This window comes from Botryllus schlosseri, chromosome 10 (genome assembly GCF_051294905.1).
Source record: "Botryllus schlosseri isolate E-star chromosome 10, Bs_hap1, whole genome shotgun sequence".
NCBI lineage: Eukaryota > Metazoa > Chordata > Ascidiacea > Stolidobranchia > Styelidae > Botryllus > Botryllus schlosseri.
In genome coordinates this window covers 16,024,863-16,044,204 of record NC_137245.1, presented here as the reverse complement: position 1 = coordinate 16,044,204, position 19,342 = coordinate 16,024,863, and the positions used below count along the sequence as shown (strand labels likewise).

The window sequence follows — 19,342 nt, the reverse complement described above, 5'->3', positions numbered from 1 at the left end:
ACGCTGACCCACGCGCTGCAGAATGTAGTAAATGTGTATCAACAAATTTATTGTCACAACTGCTGGCACGAAGCCCGTTCCACGGGCCAGCGCTCTTATGATTGACAGGCTCTCCGATTCCCGCGGAATTCCTTGTGAATCCGCGACGACTGATCACGTGGCCACCGACTCGGTCAGTTTCGATGTGACGCTGTCCAACGGCTGCCAGTGACAGTCCACAACGTCGTTTACAAGTCCGGAATGCTCCTTCATAAACTTGTCGTTCTCCTCTTCGTAATTAATAGGCTCGTCCGGTTCTGCAAACGGAGAGCAATCAAACACGCGTCAAACCGCTCCTTCGCACGAGACGCCAAGCAAACCCAATCAACCCGCGTGCATTAAGAAACGCAAATGTTGACAGTAGCACAGCAACAGTGGGTGTTTCAACTGCTGAACCCAAGTCCAGATAATTTCCGATTCAATATTTGTCTTCGCGGTGTTACGCAACCGAGCGCGCCGCTCTTTCGCTTTGAGATTGACCTTTAATCGCGAAACAAAATGAAATCTAACCTTCCAATTTCTCTGACGACCGCCTTCCGCCGTACGCCGCGGCTGTCGTCTGTTGGGTGGCGTATTGCTGGGCTTGAGTGCTTCCCGCTGTGCCGTACGCGGTTTGGTTGTAGTAGCTGGATTGCTAAAGAACGCACCGTAATACAGCTTTTGCAGGACAGTACTTTAAAGGTTGTCAAAGCAGTCAGCATTGCTACACATGAGTACAAGTAACACCGTAAATTTGTACTTAACACTGATTTCCAATGCATGCCGAAACTACAAACTATACCGTCAGAGATCTTAGTAGTACTTGGGTTTTAAGCAAGTTTAAAAAGTAGAGATGCGAATAGGTTCACTTCTCGAAAATATATTCAGTTCCGAATCCGATGACATAGAAGCCATTTTCTTTCGTTGTGTCATGGCATCTTTACTCGAAAATGATGCAAATCTACCCTACAAAATCCAGAGTGTACAAAAGTATGTAATTTTACTTTAAAATCGTAAAGCAGAAGCGGAAGTCGCGTAGAAGCATGCCCCCTTGAGCTAGCAAGTAGGCAAACCGTATTTGAGTAATCCGAAAAAAGTATATGCACTTCCATGGTACCGGCGAGTGTTGCTCGTCAGCGAATGTGGGTCAGCCAAATTTCCGAATTTTGGCACTTTTCAAGCTGTTTAGCACCGAAATGCACGATGTAACTATTTTGGCACAATGACAACCTGTATTCGGCGCATTTTAGATGGACAGAGAGTGCTCCTACGGAAGAAACGTATTCGATGTTCTTCGGAAAAATCAAGCTCATCCGCGAGCCGCTCCGGAAGCCGTTTGAAAAATTGCAGACTCGGGATACTTAATCTCAACCACTGGGGCATAGAAAAAATGAATTTCCCCGACTCCCACGAGCTTTTGCTGTGGTAGCCTATTTCAAATGTAATTGAACTGCCGGAACTTATTCTTCTTTATCTATAGGTTAGTTGGAAGAGTAACAGTAACTTATCGTAACTCGGGTCAATTTGGCACTAATGAAAGATTTGGCACCCATATAGCCTTTCAGTATTCGGCAACACCGTGATTTGGAAGATTGAAACACATCGGAACACTTCACGAACTTTTTCCGCGTCTCAGGGGTCAAACTAACCTAGTCAGCGGCAAAACGTTTTAATCGCTCTCCTGTATTTCATGCCCTGGGTCGAGCGCAAGAAACTCTATTCCGATCACAAAATAAAAGCGCCTCAAAAACACCAACATTATCGCCCCGAAGTTCATAATTGCCGTGATCATACTGCTCGCACGGGGGAACAAAACATCTCACGCGGCATTCCGTACTTACTTGCTGATAATTGTAATAATTGTAGTATTGTTGATAATATTGATTATAGTCTTGATATTGTTGAAGAATCTGCGACGGACTTGTGTAGGCGGCGGTGGGCGTCGCGCTGTTGGTCTGTTCGGCTCCTCCAGGTTTGCTGCGATATAGTAGAAACCAATCGCTCACAATCCAATCGCGCACGCCCGGGAGGCTATTCCCAACATGATTTACGAATATCACTGATTTTACGCGTTACATCGACGTTTGAAAATATCAATTAAAGCCGAGAATTGATGAGACGGCGGCAGACAGAGAAAGGCGCCAGCAAGGCTAGACGACACACACAATTCAAATCATATTGTAACAAAACAGATGGTTTTTTCCATCGGCGGCTCCACGTTCACGCGACCATTGTAATATTGCAACAGTCTGCGTCTACACATCTCTGAAAATCATACGGAAAGCGTGCTTCCCGGAAGCATTTTTTCCGAAACGCAGCAATACGAAATATGTAGTCACGCTGTGCTGACTGCGCACCAACACAACTTATATAATACACTCTTATACATGCGCCTTATTAATGTGTATTAGATCAAGTCTGTTCGATTAAAATATTACAAGGTGTTTAGACTTCTTCCTATCATTTCATTGTATGGCAATATTGTGGTGTATTTAAATGATGGAATTAATTAATGAAATCTACTGAATATTAGAATATACAAATACTTTTCACTTCCAACCGAAACGGTAAACACTGACGTTTTCAAAAGCATCATTGCAACTAAAAGATGATGAAAGTGCAAGAAACACCATCACCTATCATGCGGTTGCGGAGATCAAACATTGCGTTTACAGGAAGTTCGGGTCTGCGTTATCAGAAATATGCATATTGCATACAAGCATACGAAAATATTTGCGATGACAATAGATTGCTACGTGCGGTGTGGCCAAGATGAAAACTTTGGGAGGTGCGTTCGTAAATTGCCGGGGACAAATATTTTTGAAAAATCACCCGATGTAACAATGTCCGTCATGGTCGGAAATCGACGGTTGGAGTGAAAGTGTATTTTTCCTCTTGCCACACAAATATGTAGGCTATTCATCTTGTCGAGAATATGAGGCTGAATTTTATGACGGCGAATATATATACTATTTACAATATATAGCCTAAATTAATGAGCGATCCATTACTATGTGACTGGACTGGCAAACCCACATTGGATTGAACGTACTATTATCTTACTCATCGGGAGATGGAATGCAAATACATGAAGTCATAGAGATATATTTTTCAAGTCACTGCCCGTAGTTAGAAATAATAGTTGAAAAACGTCCCATTTGAATATTGGCATAAGATATCAGCATAATCGGGAAAACATGACATAATGGTTCAGAGTTATGCCATCAACCGAGCTCTATAGAAACTGAAGATATTTGCCACCACCACTAGATATGCAGACTTCTTTCCTGACCTTCTACCGGATACAATTCAGATTTCCCTATACCGTTCAAGAGGTGGTCAGTAACAAAGTACCTTTATTGTTTTGGAGCTTACCTGCACTATTTACTCCAGTGGTTATGATTTAAGACAGCTTACACTTCTGCCCCAACGTTTCAGTTTTTTACGTACATGGAAATCGCTCAACTCGTACTGGAGCAGGAATTTACTACGTTACTACTTGAGTACGGTGATTACTTTGACCACCTCTGGATATCGTCGGACCGAATGCCTATTTCGACTTTCATCACTCGCCAACCACGGCTGGCGTCGTACTCACTTTTTCGGGGTGGCCTGGCTCACTTTGATTGGCCTGCCACCGAGCCCGGCGGCACCTTGCATTTCGATGAGCGCTCTCTTCTGTTCCGTCTCATCGCTAAATCTCACAAAACCGTATCCTCTGCAATATAAAAAGAAAAGATTTCGATCTCTGCGACTGGCAGAACACGGTCACAGTTCCGCCCACCTCGAATCGCCGTGGTCATCGTACATGACTTTGCCGCCCTTCACGCTGCGATATTTCTTGAGAAAGAAGTCCTCCAGCTTATCGTCGGTGATGATCGGGTCCAGATCGCCGACAAATATCGAAAACGATGGGCTGGGATTGAATGATTTTATCGAATTGAGCCAACAATGAGAAGATTGCATTGCGCATACCCGATGTCCCAGTTCTTTCCACCCTGCGCCCTGTTCAGTCTGAATCTTCTCGTCTGGAAAAAGAGATATTTCTTTCATACGTGCATAGTAATGCTATGTGTAATTCCTGCAGTTTATCGGAGCTGACTATTCAGTTACCGTTTAAAGGCTCTTTTGCCCATTACTCACGTTTTCACTCATAAAAGTGATGCAAACATATCAAAAATATTACTACTTTCAACAAAATCTAAAGTGGAAAAAGAAAGTAGTTTCATGTATAAATGTAGACATAGAAGTATGTGTAGTCTGAAACATATCCCCTTAACTTGAGTAAGTAATGCAAGAAGGCAAAACCTACTGGGGTACTGAGATAGGCCTACTGGTCAGTGGCCACATCTGCATATGGGTGCAGAATTACTTATCTTGCAGATTTAAATGAGGAGAGTGACGGTAGAAAGGGATGGCTGAGACACTCAAGCTCAAACGGATTCGGGATACGGTAGTAACAATGCACTATGACACTTCACATCATTTTAGTGCCGCAGATATTTTGGTGAATCAAATTTCATGTCTTCAAATCAAGATCAAAATCCATGGGAATGACCAGCATAGTCGAACAATAGTTAACATTGTGTGCGGAGTGGAAAATATCCAACAAGATGTACATTGTACAGTTGTCCTTGTCCATGTCATCTGATTAGCGACAAACCTTGAACAAACATCACATATTGTTTGTGAGTTACTACCAGCTGAGAATTTGGCACTGAAAAATACATTCAACGTAATTTCGGCTGGCTACGAGCTCACTGGATTTGTTCCCGGTATGTCTTTTCCATTTATAGTTTTCAGCACCCTTTCCGCTTCATCCTCGGTCCTGAATTCAACGAAGCAATAACCGGCTGGAAGTCCAGTGTCTCGTCTGTGAAGAAAAATACAGGAGGGTGAATATTCGACTAGGCGCGAGCACAAAATCAGGTCATGTCCGAGCACCTTTTTATGGTTTTCACAGATACCAATTGACTGCTTATGTTTTGGAAAACGTAAGTGACGAAGGATTCATCCATGTACGGCTCCAGCTGGCAAAAAGAGACTGTAATCAGTTTCAAAAACTAAATTGATTGATACCAATCTGTTAGCGGCAATGGCCATTGGTCAAAATCGTCATTTATACAACTGAAGTAGTAAACTTCTACTCAAATTCAAGTGAAAGTAGTGATTTTCAAGCCCTGCTAAAATTACCCGAAGTAGGAAAAGAAAACAAAAGCAAACTGAAAATTACGAAGGTAGTTATAAAAAAGGATCGGGATGTAGTGTTAGAGACGCATATTAACCAAATGCCAATTTTAAATGCAAACAGCGAGTAATTTGGATTCAAAAACTGTTGGAGTAGAATGTGGAAGTAGGCCTGGAAATTAAACACAGTCACTTACTTAAGTAGTGCATTGTGCAAGTAGTTTATTTCTGACCACTTCTGTGCAGAAGTCAATTTAAAAAAATATTGTTTCTAAATGATAATAATTTCCACACTTCGGCGAAATCGCATCAAAGCTGCAGTGAAGTGTTGGTTGTAAATAAGAAAGATCATAATATCGTTAAGAACGGTACAGGTTTGAACGGGATATTATTGCATACAAATGAGGATGTATTGATTTGGGTGTGAATGAAATAAATTAATCCCAAAAATAAACGAGAATATAGAATAACCATTCACTTACGTCACCCATCCATAGAGACTTCGACATTTTCTTAATTTAGTCTGTGATATACAGTGGCACAATAAAATCAGAAATATTTGGTATAAAATTTGATTTACTCTCGACTAGAACATGAAAAAACTACGCTATGCAGTACAAATAGGAATATGTACTTCGTTGACAAATGTGGAGGAAAATGGCACGCATCTCTTGTTACCCAGCCATACCATTCACGATCTGATATTACAATTTGGGTGGGTAAAGTGCCTAACTGAATGTGCGACAGATTCCACTGATTGGGCAATAGGAGGGTTTTTTCCATGCTTGGAACTCACTGAAAGTGCTAATGCAATGCCCAAATTATGCATATAGGAACATAAACATTTGTCATTCACACGCCGACTAGTTGGCTGGAACTTATGAGATTGGGACTTCAAGAATGTAGTTAGTGCAAAAAGACAACTACATATTTGAATACTAAGTTAAACATGGCAAAATGAATAGTCCGGATGAACATAAGCATAACATCTGCATGCAATAATATATACTGCCATGTGCCATGCCCAACAGGAACACTGCAATACACAGAGAATATTCAATTAACTTTGGAGCATAGCAGTTGAGGAAATACATATGACATACTGTAACTTTATAGCAGGCTAAACATATCATATAGGCCCACCATGACCAAACAAATATTAAGTAGGTCTGACATCTAGGAAATAGACATCTCCAATCATATACCCCGAAAGTGTTTAAAAGATTTCCAATGGTGCCTGGTGCCTGTGTGGGGTCTTAAGTTATAATCCACTTTGTGTCTCATCAGTTTGCTGGCTGTTAATCCAATATGTTGCCGGCAACAGACAAGCCAAACATACAGTGCATGTCGCACAGCAGGCCTATCCGTTCTATCCATGAAAACAAAATATTTTCACAAATGAATCATAAGCCGGACAGAAGAACAGATATCCAACAGTTGCTGTTGTAAAATATTTTTGAAGATATCTTTGCACATGAGGTCTGAAGTTGCATGATCATTAAACAGGTAGTCTACTAGGTCATAATACTCATAATAGCATTTCAGCAAAGGCATTGGGTGGAAATTAATGCTAAACAACACGCTAAAGTCATCAAAGTTTCTTCATTTATAAAGCAAAAGAGCTACTAATCTAATGTAAAAATTAAATCTGAAAGTACTATAAACGCTACTCTGCTACTTCAACCACCTAGTGTGAATAACAGTGTACTTTTCGTGATACAGTTCGAGCACAGGTGACTTAGAAAATATAAGTTATTTTCGAGACGGTGCAAATTCCATCGGACTTTCGGACATGCTCTTTGCCTTTCGAGGCTTCCGGAATCTCTACCAATGAGCGCCTCTTCGCTCGGCAGTCTTGCGAAGGAACTCTTCGTGACTGGCGTAAAGTTTCAAAGCAGAGGAGACATTCATCCAACGAACAGACCCTGCGTCATCTCCCGCTTGCAAAGGCAGCCTGGCCACACCTGTTCCTTCGTCATCATGAAAATTCACAGCAACAGTCTCCATCCAAGCGTTGTCTGTATTCCTTGGATCGTCGACGTATCCTTTGTATATCTCATCGCCTTTTGTGAACAGTGACGCTATCTGCTCTTCCAGTATTTTCCTGTCGGCGCCCGTGTGTTGCAGTGTGTTAAGGGCTTCCTCGCCGAACTCTCTTTTTAAAGTGAGAGAAACCCGCTCGCCGGCATCGACCATACCACCCGGTATGGCCCATTCGCCGGAGTCAGCACGCATGATCGCCACAAACTGCAGAATAGGCTTCTTGGAAGACTCGTCAATTAGAACTTCACCGTCTTCCCTTCGCCAGCGAGTGACGATTGGATCGGCCGCATGATTTGGTCCCCATTTACCCAGCAATCCACGCCCTTTCAGTCCCGTTCTCCCAGAAGGATTCTGCGGAGTGTTATTTTTTAGGTCGTAATCGCCGGTGAAACTAACACGATTCACCAATCCGTCACGTTTGTTGAATCTAATTGTGGCACTCCCGAGATCACCAGGGTCCGCCCATACAGGTCCCTTTTTCACAACCGGCGCAGTGTATTCCGGTGGGTCGTATTCGGGAAATTCGACACACCAAGGCACCTTGTTGTCCGGCACCGATTGGCGTTGTTCACTAGACCCGGGGTAAGTCTGGCATCTTGCCTTGGAATGGGGGCGGCGGTCCTTTGCTGATGCTGGCGTTGACATTCTTTTGATACCACGGATGAAGCAGCAACTGATGTAGAGGAAGGTGTTCATATTACAAACGCAAGAACGCCATACGCCTACTACACTGAAATCTGGCATTTCAAAATAATGACAGGTAATACATTCTTCTTTGCTTTGGGCAGTATTGTCAAATTTAGGGTTACCAAGTTCTATTGAAAAATAATTCATCATTTTCGATACACTATTATATATTTATTGAACTTTCATAAGCTTGGGCTTGAGAGTTGGTACAATTGTGTCAGTTTGCACTACTAGAACAGAAATGCAGACAGTGAACTCTGCACTTGGAGAATTCATGACTGATGAAGACGTCAACCCTCTTACAAGTTCAATGCAAGACGGGATTCCTGACGTTAATATGGTGATGGAGTGATGGATGTGTCATTTGAGCCTGGAAGCGGAGCAAAGCGGGGGGGGGGGGGCTGTCACTGTCACACATTCCTTATCGCCACCTCAGAAATCATGCGGCTCCTTGAACGTCAAACAAGTCTCATGCACATATGCATTCTTGGCATACAAGATGGAATACAATATTGTGATATTACATCTTACAGGAAATATCAGATTCAATACCAATGGTTTTATAGCAGCAAACACACGTTCAATTTGAAGGCATAGTCTAGTCCAGGACAGTTAGGCACCCGCAGCCCACATGGCCGCACCATTACCACAGGCAAGAACAAGAGTCGATCACACAATCAAGTCTACCTTCAGGACCAAGCCATATTACGAATCAGAATCATTCACTCAAAATTGAGACAATGAAACGTAACTGCGCTACTTCCCTGACTGAAGCTCTGGCAATTTTTAAATATTATATGGTTAACGTTCGGATGAAATTATAATCTGACGAATATTGCACAGCACACTGAGCACAGCACAGCAGCAACCCAGGGTTGCCAGACATCTTTCGAGAAAAGGGGCATAACAGCGCTGGAAAAGGGGCTAAATTGTTCAATAACGTTAATAAAGTTGCAATATTACCCACAGACCTTTTGTCAATCACCTGGAATTCCAGTCTTATATTGTTGATACTGTTATAATAGGACACCAAATCAACTACCTGCAACTACACTGGATCCAACTACAACAACTGCTATTATTTCAAGCCTTTTCCAACTGAATATAAATTCGTAAAATAAAACCTTTTGTGCAATAATATCAAAGTGATTAAATTTTATGAATCAAAATTAAAAATTGAGAGATTAGTTTCTTTACATTTGAAACTTATCATTCGAAACTTATATACTTAAGTTTTAGGTTTTTCACCAAAACATTATCCGGTGATATTGAAGTTTTTTTTCTTTGAAATTTTCATCATAGTCATGAAGTACTATAAGGGTACTCTTCTTCAGACTTTTTCTGCTACTTAGCTTGCAGCCATGTTCGATGCGTTTTCGTCCACCAGTTCACAAATCTGTATCTACATTCTACAAAAACCAATCCAAATCTTCATCTTCTACAGTGTTTCCACTGAATCTTTGACATTGGCATAAACATCGTCAGCTCAATTTGCGTGATACATTTATTTATTTGAATAGCTATAGTTTGATGATATGTCTCAACTGCTTCCAAAAAGGGCCAAATATTGAAAATAAAGGGCAAGGGGCCAAATTGATATTTTTGGGGCCAACTGCCTCTATAAAGGGCCAAATTTGTGGAATTTGGCACCAACAAAAGGGCCAATCTGGCAGCCCTGCAGGCCGCAGCAACCAGCAGAGATGGTCACAGTCCGTGAGTCCGGTTCAGGAGCAGAAGCCGGAGCAGGATTTCGTCGATTTTCAACGTAGCCGGAGTGGATCCGGATTTTAAATTAGCATTGGCGTTTGGGTTTTAGCCGGATTTTTTCGCTGACCGCTTTTTTCAATACTATCTTCTTTACTTTTATTGAGTGTGCATGTATAGAAAGTGACTAGTCACTTTCTATAGTGCATGCCTCCTCTTTACATCGCCTAGGCCAAGGTGGGTGTCGGATTCCATAGACTACTCCAAGTCGCTTCGACATCTTCCTGTCTTTTCATTGTTGATTGTATCGCATTTTGTGGTGTATTGAGCTGATAAAAATTGCTAATAAACCAATGATGATGATGATGATGATGAAAAGATAGGGAGGTGTCAGTAGTCAGTGGCCAGTGGTTCCCAACGTGGGCGATATCGCCCCCCAGGGGGCGATTTGGCGGTCTAGGGGGCGAAATGGCGAAGGGGGCGACGGGGGGCGAAAATAGCGAAGAGGGCGATAGGGGGGCGATGACGCGTTGAAACGGCTATGTTGGAGTCAAGTCGGAGCTAAATGACCTTTTTTTCTGTTGCAAAAGTGTAAAATTCGACATGGAACGGAGAAGTTGACCTTTTTTTTTTAGTCAACCCGCCGGTGATTACTGTTTGTATACCAGTTTTTCGGTTCACAAAATTTGGGGGGCGATGATCGGCGTTGAGCTTGAAAAGGGGACGATGAGTCGAAAAAGGTTGGGAACCACTGGCCTAGGCGAAGTAAAGAAAAGGCATGCACACTGCACAGTGCACACTAAATGAAAAGTAATACGGAGAATATAAGACGCAAGCGACAAAATGAGGTGGCAAGTGGCGGAATGCAAGGTCGATGTTAGGTCGTGGTCCGGTCATCCTGAAGGCTGGTTGGTCAGTATTCATATGAAAATTTAGCACAATTTTGGCCCGATTTGGAAATTCAAAGGCCGGATATTTTCGAGCTCTGAAATTTCAATTTCCACCCGGAGCCGGATAGATTCTGATCCCGAAATTTGGGAATCCGAGCATCTCCCCGAGCACGAGCAGCAGTCGTAGAGATAGACGGATATGGAATTTCTATGTCCTAATCCAATCCAAATCACAAACTTCAAATCCTAATCCAGAACTTTTGGACATACTAAAAAAATTAAAATGCCAAAAATAAGAATTTTTGATAAAAATGTCCACAAGAATTGGTAGGAATTTTATTAAGCGACAAAACAAGTGTTTAAAGCAGAATTCTTAAATTAGGGTCCGTGAATCCTTCGGGGGTCTGCAGACTGCTATCCAAGAGGTTCTTGAACGGTAAGGTTACCAATTCAATTCGTCCTCCTTTTTAGGGTTTTTGAAAATGTCCTCCGAGGACGCCTAAATGTCCTCCTTTTAGAGAATTTTGGTCACATTTACGGCCAAGTTCACCTGAGATATTGTAAATCAGCACCGAAGTAACGCTCCGTCGGGTATTTCGTGAGCTGAGCCGGAAAATTGACCTTTTTCTTACCATTTTTTCAAGATTTTTCCTCGGTAATTCAAGTTAGAAAATATTGAAAAGTGTCCTACTTTCCCGATTCCAGAATATGGTTACCCTAATGAAAGGTGAATGAAAAGGTCAAAAAGTCCAGTAATTAAATCTGGATTTACGACCAATCTGAGGATTGATCGATCCAGCGATTAGGAAATAGATGATAGCCAGCGATTAGGAAGTAGATGATCTCTGCACGCTAAAGTAGTAATCAGCATATTTTGGAATCTGTGATAGCGGGCCCTAATTTTAAAAATTAGCGCGATTACTAGGTATTTTCCTGTTGTCAATGCTCAGATCATGCATTTTGTTCAAAGGTGGTCAAAGTAGTCGAGAAAGCTACTCAAGTAGAAGTAGAAGTAGCGACGAAAAAAATCTACTCAAGTACGAGTAGAAGTACTTCTTCCATAAACAACCTAAAGCTACTTCAAGTAGAAGTAGAATTGATTGACCTTAAATCTACTCAAGTTACAAGTAGGCTAAGTAATTGTGAAAACGATCGTAATTCGTTCGCGTGGATTGTCAAAACCTGCTAATTAAGCTATGCGAAAGGTGCAGAGCTTGATTCATATTGATGCATACCAGGAGGTATCCAATTTTCTACATCATAAGCATTCGTCCGCATCATGGGATGAAAATGACAGTATATAGATATGGGAATGCGAGACTAATCCTCTGTTTACTCGAACAGCCCGTTTTAGAAAATATTATGGTATGACGCCCTCCCCCATATTACAAGGCCCAAGTTTAGTCGAAGAGCAATATGGAGAAGTTGTGTCAGATACGGCTTTAACACTTTGCGCGATTAGTATACGTTTACTAAAGATAGGGCAGATCGTCAAAATGCCATATAATGTATAGCTATATTTTCGGAAAATATAAAGGCATTACTACACTTGCTTTTATATTTCAACAAGTATGTTCTCCGGCAAAAGAACTGAAAATATAATCAGAACTCAACGTGTAATACTCGTAATTGAAAGAAAAATACAAATACTACTTCTAAAAACGGTAATCTCCTAGTTAGGTTGCTATTGGGTGGGGGTAATTATATATTTCCCTTTGACGAGGATCTCGTGTAATGGGAATGGACATTTTTAGCAGGTATGAAAAAGTCATCAAACACAGGAGGCAGACTATTGGAAAAATATTTATGAACAACTTTTGATACTTCGAAGCGATATAGTTCATCAACTCGCAAAATTCGATGCTTACGGTAGTAAGGCGATAAATTGGTACGTAAAGGTACGGATGAGATCAGCCGTATCGCACGGTTTTGCAGGGTTCGAATTCTGCACAAAAATGTTGTGCATGCATTTCCCCATACTACGATTCCATATTGCAGATGAGAGTGGAAAAGAGATAAGTAGATGGTTCGTAGTACTGATCTGGAAACCAAAGATTGCAGACGGGTCATTATTCCCACACACCGAGCTAGTTTTGATATTGTGCATTCAATATGCCGCTTCCAAGACAATTTGGAATCAATGGTGACGCCGAGTTATTTTGCCGAGTCACATATGGAGATTTGTTTATGATTGATGTTCACAGTGAAATTATGATTGGCATTATTTAAAACGAGCATCTCGGTCTTATCTACATTCAAACTTAGTTTGTTTGCTTGCATCCATCTCGACACTTTTGGGAGTTCCCTATTTACAGATGCATGCAAATCATCGACAGTGCTGGAGGTTATAAAGAGGTGAGTATCATCAGCAAATAGGGTTGTGCGGAATAAAGAGGCATTAACAATATCATTTTTATAAATGAGGAAAAAAGTCGGTGCAAGGACTGAGCCCTGTGGCACTCCACAAGTTATATCTCTGGTAGTCGTTCTTAATGTCTCCAGTTTAACAAACTGTTTACGGTTTGCCAGGTAGCTTTCAAGTAGAGTTGCTGCAATACCCCTTATTCCATAGTGTTCTAGCTTGTATCTTAAGATTCTGTGGTTAACAGTGTCGAAAGCTTTGCGGAGGTCGATGAAAATGCTGCAGCCACTTTCTTTTTGTTTGATGGTTTTGTAATAGTGGACAGTGGGGGAAAATTCTCTCCTTCATACTTCGATTTCAGGGGTGGCTATAACCTTTTCGACCCACGGGCCACATGAAATTTAAGAACCATTGCGCGGGCCACTTAATGTTGATGTCCTTTTTAGTCGTCCGATAACGGATTAGGTAACGGTGATAACACGACTTATGTTACTACGCATCAAAATCGATAACAATTATGTAATAACAACTCAATGTGCTCCTCCTCGCCACCTCATCCGCGTAAGCGGTGTCTTACAAAAAGCTTAGAGGTGGGCCGTGCTATAAGTCGGCAGTTACGGAAAATAATGAAGAATATCGACCTGGTGTAAATGACCATAGTAGTCGACAAACACCATGAATATCACAAAAACAAACAAACTCGATGTGCGGTGATAACCTAGCCGCGCAGGCGCGAATTTTTTTCAAAATTAATGAATGAATTCCATCAATAATAATGTTATTTTGATATATTACGGGTCATCTCTGCATACTGCTGGGCTTATTTGGCAAGGACAAGATTATTATGCGCTGGCGCATATCAATATCGAAGATTTCGGTGAAAATGCGTCTATCATTTCGTGCAAAGGCTTCATCTTTCAGTGAGTGCAGACTGCAGACGTGAAGTCGCATGTTGGACGACACGTTATCTCATAATTGCGAATACAGTTCGACTCAATTTCGTAAATTGGGGATATTTTTAGTTTTCTGGAGGGAACACCAATACTAAAAGCAAGAATTTGAGTGATAATAAGTCGCGCGCACTACTAAGACAAATACCAAGTTCGGCCTTGCAAGTTCGCAGTAAATTACCTGGGTAATTTTTTTTGATATCATAACCAATTTCAAGTATTACCTCGCGAGCTACGCAAAACCTTCTCGTGGACCACTGGTTGGCCACCCCTAGGTATAGGCTTCATCTTTTTCATCCGTTCTCAGCACTGATTAAAAGCAAAAACCGGTTTTAATAGGCCTATGTGTTGATTTTGACGATGTTTCATATCGTGGTGGGTGTTCGATTTCGAAGATTACTCCAAGTCGTTTCGACACCTTCCTTTCTTTCATTGTGTCGCTGTCTTCTGGTGTATTGAAATGATGAAACTGCAGATTTAGCGCAAACGTCGCTATTGATATTGACGGTGTTCTATACGGAGTTGTGAGACAAGATTTCGCATGCTATGCAAATGTGAGTCTTTAATGATTGTATTTACTACCATCTTCGCACCTCATATTAATCGATCAGTTAGTGCGAGAATATAAGATGATTGTTCAGAGAAGGAATGCGGTAAGTCATTTTACGAAAGTTTTTCCCGTGTGTGGCAGGCTCAAACGGGCTGATGTACTGTATGCCTGCCACTACACCCGCCTTCGAATCAGACTTTTGAGCATGTAAAAACTTCAGCAAGCATGGTGCGAGACTATAAAGCTATTGTAAAAGCTACGGGGTGCGTTTTATTTTTCACAATTGCGTCACAACGACAAAACTTAGGGAGCCACTTCACTTGAATTTCCTATCAGGTTTATTTCAATTATTACACGTCAAAAAAGTAACAATTAGACCTATATCTACGATTTTCATCCGCACTGCAATATTTTTCGTCCGCACAGAAGAAAAATGACTTCGCAGTAGATAATGTGGTAGTAGGACATATCCTTAATGAGTATTCAGAGCAAGTTACCATTCCACAGAACATGAGTAATCCCGAAACTTTTGGTCGCGCTACGAGACGATTACGACTACGAAACGAATTGCGCGTACTTATAGATCGCCAATTTCCCGTTAAAACACCGCCGTCACGCTTTCTAGGGTTATTTTCAACAAAATGTTTCGAATTAGGTATTATATCCCGCAGCGCACAGCGTGTGAAAATCGAAGAAGGAGGCACTGTAGGTCAATTTTGAGGGTGAGAGCTCCCTTGTACATAAAATAAGTTTTGAAGCTTTGTGAACGAAATGAATAACTAAATACACTGGTATTTGAGAGATACAAAATTAAATCGTCAGAATATTTCTTCATCGTATCATAAAGGATGGTATTATCTAGTGTTGTGGTTCACAGCCTCACATGAGCGTTATAATATATAGTATGAGTGCTTTGTTTGGAATACATTCATGTTGAAATTATTAACTGGGTACAGTACTAAATTCAATGTGAGCAGATATATGCATCCCATTCTCAGTTGCCCTACTTATAGGTACACAAAGCACTAACACAAAATCAAATACCATTAATTTTCCCGTATTGCCAATCGCAGATGTTAAGTCGGAATGGTTCATACCACAGGGTATGAGATCGTGCCCGATTGTTGTTATAACAACCTTGATTTGACCCTGGATATACCGCACACAATTATTATATGGTTTATTATAGTCGAATGGTCGTCGATCGCGATTAAAGCGCGAAATATTTCCAATACCAAAGTCCCGAAAAGACCGACTGGACTTTGACCTCTTACCACGACCAAAACTGCTGCAACCCAAACCCCCAATCGGTGTGCACGAAAGTTGCCATAAATTATGTCGGTGAGTGAACATAAATTACACATCATGTTTGGACGACTCCCCCACGGAAGAACACGCATAGTTATAGAAAATAGAAAGAAGCATTTCGGCGTCGGCCATTACATAGGAAGTTCCGTTCAATATGGGACTCCGAGAAGTGTGTCAAAAAGATCGTCAGCGAGAAAATCTTAGCCGAAGAGGATTGCCCTTATGTTGACCGTAAACTGTGATGTATATAAGTCTAATTGTCCATAGGTGCTTATATCGCTGGTGCCGAATTATCATGTCATCGCAATCTGCACCCCACAGGACAAATAACACCCATCGGAGAAAATTATTTGCCAGTGGAGAAATACCAATTTTGAATCGTGTGCTTACTTTAGTTTAATACGTTTATGCGTTTAAATATCTTTTGACTATATAACGGACAAGATGTAACAAAATAAGAACATGTAACGAATTGATTGTGCCAACGGGCACGCCCGAATATGTTCAATTATTATTAATCACATGGCCTCCATTTTCCAATACAACGGCTCACTCAGCGCTACTGGTAAAGCTGATTACGTGGGCTGAGAGGATAAAAAGTTTATAGCGACATATATATGCAATTACCACCTATTCATTCATGCATTATAGACAATTGTGCCGCCTAGGGCGACCAGGCCACACAAGCTTTGCTAACCATCGAAATAACGCAACGAGGGTAATGGGGGCGAAGCCCTCAAAATTTCGCTATGGGTGCGCACGACGATCGTTTTCTAGGGGGCTGACGAAGTACTGTTACGGCCCTCCCTCTTACCCATTGTCTTTATTACAGTCCTTACAATATGAGGTGGGGGGGGGGGGCGCTGGAGCACGATAATTTCTGAAAGGGGGAGCTGGAGGAAAAAAGGTTAAGAACCACTGATCTATACGGTAACGCACTGGGGGAGGCAAGTAACACCGTTGGTTAAACATCGCTGTCACGACACCTGGGTAATTGGTCGCGAACCCCGGATCTGTCTATCGTCTGCATGCCGGAGGTTTACATGGGGTCCTCATGGCTGGCGTCACCGCCAATGTGGTGTCGTACGGGCGACTCTCTGCATCAGTAATGATTCGCTTGATAAAATAGACTTGTTACTCAAATATTCGGTTTATAAGAAGCTCTTGCTTGCATCTGTGATAGGCAGCCAAGACCTATATTTCATTGTCGTGTCTGGAGCTATTCTACGGCGATTCTTTTCTTGCTTTGCTAGAAGTTAGAGCTGTACAGGATCAAGATTTTGGATGTTCGCCAACAGGAATCCGGCATGTTTTTTTCGAAAAAGTATTGGATCCAGGCTCACAATTTTTAACTGAGTGTCGGTTCAGTATAGGATTCTAAATTTCTAGTGAGACAAAGTGACTCTGTATTGTTTCTGTTTTGCGTCCCAAATTTCATGCATCCTTATCATTTAACTTCAATGCTTTCCGGAAGTATGATTCGAAAAATATCGACGACCAGAGGTGGTCAAAATATATCAATAATAATAATAATCGTCAGATTATATTTTCATCTGAACGCGATACACACAATTAGTTGTCGTTTTTACTCAAGTCGCAGTAACGTCGTAAATTTCTAAAGTATAAGTTTAGGTCGCTTAGGTAGCTTTGAAAACTGAAAACTGGTACGTTGAAATGGTTTGAGTGATAACCGCTTGACAAGGTTGTCCAATTAAGCAAGACATGCCTGTGTAGTGTGTACTCTGAAAAAGCAGAAGATTCTCGTTACTGACCACCTCTGTTAACGACAGAGGCAATAGCTTCTTCCTCAGGATTTTTTTGATCCGGATTCTAACGTCAAACACGGAAACAGGATCCAGATTCGACCAGGATTACGTTTTATCGAACCGGATTGGATCCAGATCCCGAAAAACCATGATTCGTACATCTCTGCTAGATGTGCGGTCAAGCTCGTACAGTACAGTCACTCACGACCCCTGATTAGTGTCTGGGAAAGCAAGTCCTACATGATTACCCCGAGTCCTGACCACCTCACTGACCACTTCTTTTATCGCATATAATATTCCCCATTTTATATTTCGCTTTTCTGATTCAACGTATAGTGACTTTAAGGAAAAAAGAGATCCGACTGACTTGATTATTAACAATTATAAGTTGCGGCAGAATTTCAAATTATTTACTATGCTGACATCTAGCGGAGGTCAAGTGATTGAATGACTGACAAATTTCAGAAGTAACGAAATGTACGTGGCGCTACAACAATTAGCTACGAAATATCATTTCGGCTGCGTTTTTTTCTGTTGATTCTGCTGCCAAAATTATTCTCGGTAACCACTTACGTCTTACGGTAAAGATGTTCAGTGAAATTTCGGAAAGCTTCTCAGATGAGTAGACTTTCAAATTGGAAATCAAAAGCAATCTATATAGTTATCCTTGGTGTGATAAAATTGATTTCAAATTTGCACGATAGCTATATTTCATATTTTATATATTTTCATATTTTGCCCATAGTAGGCTGCGTAATCGGATTTTTATGTACGCTTACGTTCCGTGTTACCGCGTTTTTTTAGACTTTAAAGCAGGAGTGGGCAAAGGCAAACTACGGTCCACGGACCGCGAGAGTCTTATTAAAAATATTGGTATATTTCACCATGATAATTCTAAGGCAGTCGTTCTCAAACTGGGGGGCGAGAAGCTGATATCAACTGAATTTTTTTTTCGCTCTTCGCGCGATTTACATTCAATTCACAATTATTGCTCTGTATTTAGTATGAATTTCATATTTAAAAATCTCTCATCCTCACTTGCAACCTTCCATGCCATCAAACTATCCATTAGGATTGCTAGCATCCTGCATGGTTGCCTTTTGTGATATGAGAATAAGAGGGCGAGAAATCTTTCACCATCATAATGAGGCGTGTCTTTAAAAGTTTGAGAACCACTGTTCTAAGGTGAATCTAGAGATGGTGTGAACCTCTGAAAGGTTCAGGTTCGTGTGAATGCGAACCTTTTTGAAGGGTTCTGTGTGAACGCGAACGTGATCCTCATGACGTCACGCGACGTCGTATTGCTAATTCCAACCCTACATTTCAATGAAGTTATAGCCTACGATACCTAGCGACGACTCGGGCCACATAATGCCACAATGCTGAAGTACATATTGACGTTTTAACCGTCGTCAAATTTATCAACTGGGGCAATCACATGATATAATAATCCCATAAAATCAATATCTTCCGTCGCTTTGCCGACAATTTCGACGAGGACTGGCAAGGGAATATAAGCTTGCGCCTTATCGGTCTAGGTCAGACTGGACGATGTGTTCGCCATTCAGGGTGTGAGTATTGCTACGTTGATATTGAGCAGAGTGTAAAACGGGTTTCTGTACTTGCTACCGATGTTACTTTAACAAGTTATACAGCAGTAGCCAATACCCCAATCGTACGGATTTGGTTTTTATGATACAATAAACATATAAAATCAAGATTGACTAAGTACGTTCGCTAGATTTTCTACATCAGACAATGATATCAATTTCATTGATTGGTTGAATATTGAATAAGCATCATTCGCTGACTATTTAAATCTAGTGTATTTCGCTCTTGATGTTGTGTGATTGCGGGTCAAGCTCACAGCAGAGAGT

The 19,342-nt window shown here is 41.3% G+C and overlaps 2 protein-coding genes across 2 annotated transcripts; both read right to left on the bottom strand.

The window, feature by feature from the left end:
* Positions 1-32: 32 nt before the first annotated feature.
* Positions 33-5,825, bottom strand: LOC145447950 (tRNA selenocysteine 1-associated protein 1-like). The gene is made up of 9 exons (XM_080326228.1): positions 5,688-5,825; positions 4,963-5,048; positions 4,780-4,891; positions 3,994-4,046; positions 3,803-3,934; positions 3,617-3,736; positions 1,860-1,995; positions 550-673; positions 33-296 (listed from the first exon to the last, which is right to left on the bottom strand). Exons 1-9 carry the CDS (start codon positions 5,712-5,714, stop codon positions 154-156), a joined length of 933 nt encoding a protein of 310 aa, XP_080182354.1. The 5' UTR covers positions 5,715-5,825; the 3' UTR covers positions 33-153.
* LOC145447948 (ADP-ribose pyrophosphatase-like) lies at positions 5,723-7,993 on the bottom strand. The gene has a single exon (XM_080326226.1). It carries the CDS (start codon positions 7,990-7,992, stop codon positions 7,030-7,032), a length of 963 nt encoding a protein of 320 aa, XP_080182352.1. The 5' UTR covers position 7,993; the 3' UTR covers positions 5,723-7,029.
* Between the last annotated feature and the right edge of the window lie 11,349 nt (positions 7,994-19,342).